The 5,204-nt window shown below is 57.5% G+C and overlaps 1 protein-coding gene across 1 annotated transcript; it reads right to left on the reverse strand.

Annotated features, from left to right (window-relative positions):
• On the reverse strand, positions 1-4,360 carry DLX5 (distal-less homeobox 5). The gene is made up of 3 exons (XM_026003805.2): positions 3,801-4,360; positions 1,760-1,944; positions 1-679 (listed from the first exon to the last, which is right to left on the reverse strand). Exons 1-3 carry the CDS (start codon positions 4,153-4,155, stop codon positions 350-352), a joined length of 870 nt encoding a protein of 289 aa, XP_025859590.1. The 5' UTR covers positions 4,156-4,360; the 3' UTR covers positions 1-349.
• Between the last annotated feature and the right edge of the window lie 844 nt (positions 4,361-5,204).

The raw sequence follows: 5,204 nt of genomic DNA on the forward strand, positions 1-5,204 counted from the left end.
TTTCATGGTCGAAATAATTTTATTTATCCAGAATATACAGTTTAATTCCTCTATCTACACTTATTTACATGGTTAAAATAACATTGAAAAAAAGTCTTTTGAAAAGTTGAGGTCATAGATTTCAAGGCACCATTGATAGTGTCCACAGTTGCGCAAAAAAGTTTGTCTGTAAAAAAAGGGGGGACGGGGTCCTTTGAAATGCAATAACTTACATGCAAAAAAGCTTTACACATGAAATCTTTTTTGTTTCCGTTTTCCAAACTTCCCCAAATGAATTCCTTTCTTTATGATTTTCTAAAACAGCAAAACACAGCAGTCCCAAAAAAGAGAGCAAGAGAAAGCCGCCTGTCTAATAGAGTGTCCCGGAGGCCAGCGCCAGCGGGTGCTGTAAGGAGCCGGGCGGCGGCAGGTGGGAATTGATTGAGCTGGCTGCGCTCGGGTACCAGGAAGCCGAGTTCTCCAGGTAGCTGGACGCGGGGGACTGGTTGGAGGTCGGAGGGTGGGCATGAGGGTGGTGGCTGAGCGAGCGGGACGAGCCCTGGGGCTCCCACACCGCCGGAGATTGCGGCGAGTTACACGCCATAGGGTCGCTGGAGCTGGGGCTGTGCTCCGGGGGCATCTCCCCGTTTTTCATGATCTTCTTGATCTTGGATCTTTTGTTCTGAAACCAGATTTTCACCTGGGTGGGGGAACAAAGGCACACGTTACCGGGTCACTCAGAGGCCGCCCGCGCCTTCCCCAGAGCGGCGACTGGAGGCATCTCGGGTCCCCAGGTGGCCCGGACCTGGCGTCTCCCCGCGGCTCGCGGCCTAGGGTCAGCGGCCGGGCCTGAGGCCAAACCGGTATCAGGGGCCCCAGTGGACACCCTGCCCGGAAAGGCGCTCACCGGCCGCCGCGAGGGCAGGGCTCAGGAGGCTCCAGTGTTTGTTTGGGCTGGGGGAGGAGGGCGCGAGTGTCCCGGGCGGCGTGCACCCACGTCTAGGCCTGAGCAGGGCGCACGAAAGCGGCGCAGCGAAAGTCTCCAAAACAATGGCCCGAGAGCCGCGCGCGAGGGCTGGGGGCTGGCGGTGCGCGCGCCGGTGTAGAGGGAAGGAGCCGCGTCCCAGCCTCCCGCCCAACACCCTGCACTGCCCCTGAGCTTCCAAAGGTCAGAATGCGCCTGCAGCTCTGGGCGGCGATTCGAGCATTCTTTATTTTTTTACAGGCCCCGGCAGGGCCGGGGAGGGACAAACCCAGGGATGATTTCCCCGCGCAACAGCGCCCCCGCTCCCCCCACCCCACCGCCCACTTTGCGACCCTCAGACTGCTACGGCCTAAAGCTCCGCGGCAGTGGGGCGTGACCTTCAGCTTTCCAGCCGGAGGCGACCTCCGCGGCCCGAGATCACCGGGAGGCCGCCGGGCCCTGCTCTCCCAGAGAGGCTCTGCATTGCGCAGAGAACCGATTTCTCCAGGCTTCCAGAGAGTCCTGGAAATGACCCCCCCACAAACACATACACACTTGTTTCCAATCTAGGAGGTTGGCCCCTTGCCCTGGAGGCCCGAAGCGGGGGTGAACGGCGTCTCCACCCCATCCCCACTGTCGCACGGCGGCGACACCCAGCCTGACTCATGGAGATGAGGGCGCGGGGTCCGTGTCTTTCTGTCTGTGAGTTTCTCGCGGGCGCTATCCAATCGGTTCCAGCCGGTCGGGACCGAACCGCGCTGCCCGGCCAGCCTTGCAGCCCAGGCGGGGCTCCGGCCCGACCGCTGCCGGATTTACCTGTGTTTGCGTCAGTCCCAGCGAGGCGGCCAGCTCGGCGCGTTCAGGCAGGGCGAGGTACTGAGTCTTCTGAAACCTTCTCTGCAACGCGGCCAGCTGAAAGCTGGAATAAATAGTCCTGGGTTTACGAACTTTCTTTGGTTTGCCATTCACCATCCTCACCTCGGGCTCGGCCACTTCTTTCTCTAAATAATCAGAATAGACTCGGTTAGAGTTTGTCCGCAGTGTTTCTTTTGCACAACCCTCGGGTACGTCCTTGAGTTTTGTTTTCTTTTTGACCCACGCAGTCTTTCCCCATATCACCTCCTTTGCTTAACAAGACCCAGAGAAATATGCCTCTCCCTCAAGTCAGGGAAAAGCCAGGTAGTTTGGTTAATTCCCTACTCAGCTCATTCAGGTTCTTGTGGGCTTGTGCAAAGCTCTTTGTATAGCGCAGCTCCCTTCTTGGCGTCTGGGATTTAGCCCTTGCCCCAGTTATTGCTTCACCCTGACATGTTTTTACGCCCACCCTGTGCTCACCCCCGTTTCTGGGGCGAGCTTGGCCAGCGCCTCCTGGGGCTTCAAGGGGGAGGCCCTGGGCTGAGACATCTCCCCCCCCCACCCCCGCCCGCCCCCACCGTCGGCGTCTGTTAGGGCGCCCGCAGAGACCAGACGCATGGGCAGGGAAGACGCTAACCGAGGTCTCCAAAGTTCAAAGACCCACAAGCAAAACTATGCTCCTTCAATTCAGCAGCAAGAGGTCCAGGCCGCTGCAGACAGAGGGCCGATTATGCAGCCCCCATAATCTCCCTGCAGATCTGCGAGGGCACAGATGTGTCTGGTTTCTTTTACAAATAGACTTAATAAGTTCTTGGCCAAAAGAAAAAAAAAATCTTTCACTTATGCGCGAAATACAGAGACATTCAAAGGAACGAAGACACCCCACCCCCTGGGTTCTCTTTTAAAACTTAGCCAGAGTCACACGTTGGAAAGGATGCGATGGTAAATTGTTTTCGTAGGAAAGGGGCGGCAGGTTAGGACGAATTTCTCAAAGTCGTGAATACAGAGAGGGGAGAAAAGGCTTTCTGGATGAGTGTTTTACAAACATACCCCGGGGCCCCAAAACCCCTTTCTGAAAAGTACCACCTTATCAAAAGTACACATCTCAGGAAGGGGTGGAGAACCTCTCCACGGTGTGTGTGCGTGCGTGTGGCAAGCTCCTGGGAGAGGAAGGGTGGAGAATGAGGGCTGTGGTCTCGATTCTGCCAAAGAAGGGGATGCTAATATTAGCAGGATTATTAATGTGCTAGTGGGAAGAGATCAAACCTGACCAGCAAAACCTCTCCAAGGAGACCTCATGCCTCTCTCTTACCGCCCAGGCTCACTAACCCTCTTAAACTCTCCAACTAAGTTTCAAGGAGGGAGGAAAGAGAGGAGGTGGGGGAAGAGGAAGACAAATTTTAGGCACCTCTCGGCAACCCTCCTCCACCCTTAAATGGCTTTTTGTTTTTGGAAGTGCCCTGGATAAACCGCAAGGCTGTTCTTCCTCTGGCGGGCTACAGCTCCCCAGCACGCGCCCCCCCCCCGAACCCCGCGGGCCTGGGGACACCGACACCAGGCTGGCTCGTGGCTGCTCTCAGACTAATCCCGACAGAGTCTTTGAGGCAGCCTTCCACTCCCACTCGCACCAGCAGAGCACGCTCACCGAAAACTCCACCAACCAACCTCCCCTTTATTACGCAAATGCCACTCAGGCTGCTTGATTCTTTCTTCTCTCCACCCCTACCCCGCTTCCAGCCCGGTTGGCTTTCAGACCAGGCAAGTTGGGAATCCAGAGACTTGAGGGCCCCCACCCCCCAGGTGCCGGAGGGGAGGATTTTTCTAAGAATCCCTAAAACGCTGGCCCTAGAGAACCTCTCGGTTGCAGGGTCCAGCCCCCCTCTCTTCCGCCGGGTGCGCCCCCCACTGCGGTGGTGGGCGCGCGCCCCCAATCTCCCACCGCGCCTCGCCCCCCCAGAACCCCGGCTCCCCCTGTACCTGCCCCCATCCCGCGCCCCCCTACCTGGCTGGCTGGCGGCGCTCGGGACGCGGTTGTAGGCGCCGCCGTACTGGTGGTAGGGGCTGGCGTAGCTGTAGTCGGCGTAAGCCTTGGCGGGGTAGCTGCCGGCGGAGCCGTTCACGCCGTGGTACTGGTACTGGTAGGGGTTGAGCGCTTTGCCGTAGGAAGCCGAGGTAGGAGAGCAGTAGCCGTGTGGGGCTCCCCCCGTGGGACTGTAGTAGTCGGAATCGGTGGCCGAGGACTCGGGCAAAGTTGGGGATTCCTGAGACGGATGGTGCATGGCTGCGGACGTCTGAAACGGAGCTTGGAAGTCGCCGGATCGGATGCTGGGGACCCTTCTGTCAAACACCCCTGTCATCGCTCACAGGCGGCGGCTGTCCCGGCTGCTGTGGCGGCGGCGGCTGCCCGAGTTGGCTGTGGGGCTGCTCTGGTCTAAGCAGACATGGCTGTGGGAGCGAGGGAGGAGGAGGAAGAGGAGGAGGAGGAGAGAAGGAGGCGGCGGCGGCGGCGGCGAGGAGGAGGCTGGGAGTCGTGGAGGCTCTGTCTCCGGCGGGCTGACTGATGGCAGAGGCGCAGCACAGCCTTGGTTAAATCCTTAATTGCGCGCTTACGCACAGCGGGGTGGATCGGGTTCCATTGGCCAGGGCCTCGGGAGCAGCAGCAACACCCTAACTCGTCCAACTAGTTTTAGCACAACAAAGCATTGCTTAAAAGAGAGAGAGAGGGAGAGAGAGAAAGGGGGGGGGGGGGGAGAGTGTGTGTGTGTGTGTGTGTGTGTGCGCGCGCGCACGCGTGTGTGTTGTTGTTGCTTGTTGGGGGAGGGGGCCTCAGTCAATCTGTTTTCAGTGAATACCAAAGACAACGCAGAAGCCCCAACACCCAGCTCAGTCAAGTCTGGAGACAATGTGCTCCAATCCTCGGCCTCAGAAAGTGCACATATTTGGGGGGTGAGGCGGGCGAAGGTCTTTCCTGGTTCCCCACCTTCCTACTTCTTTGGTTTGCAGGGGTGGAGGGAGGGGGAGAACTGAACATTGATATTGAAATGAGGAACCAAAGCAGGGAATAGAGGTGAGGGTGGGGGAGCCGGGATGTAGGACCCAAGGCAAAAAGGGACTGAGAACAATATTCCTAGTGGGGTGCTGAGAGCCAAGTTATAACTTACCGATGTTGAAAATTTGTGATTTGGGGAATGACACAAATGTGCAGCAAGCACTTCTTTAGCCCGAGAGAGGAGTACTTCTCAGACAAGGGCCGGCTAAGGATGCTCCAGAATGCACGCTGCCCATTCAGCTGTTAATGGCAGAAAGTTCCTGCAACCCTAAATCGCTACAATCACTTAAAAATATCATTGTCATAAGCACAAATAACTTAACGATGCCCAAATTGCTGTTCCCCAAGAGGAGCAGG

This window comes from Vulpes vulpes, chromosome 7 (assembly GCF_048418805.1).
Source record: "Vulpes vulpes isolate BD-2025 chromosome 7, VulVul3, whole genome shotgun sequence".
In the NCBI taxonomy this organism is placed as follows: Eukaryota; Metazoa; Chordata; class Mammalia; order Carnivora; family Canidae; genus Vulpes; species Vulpes vulpes.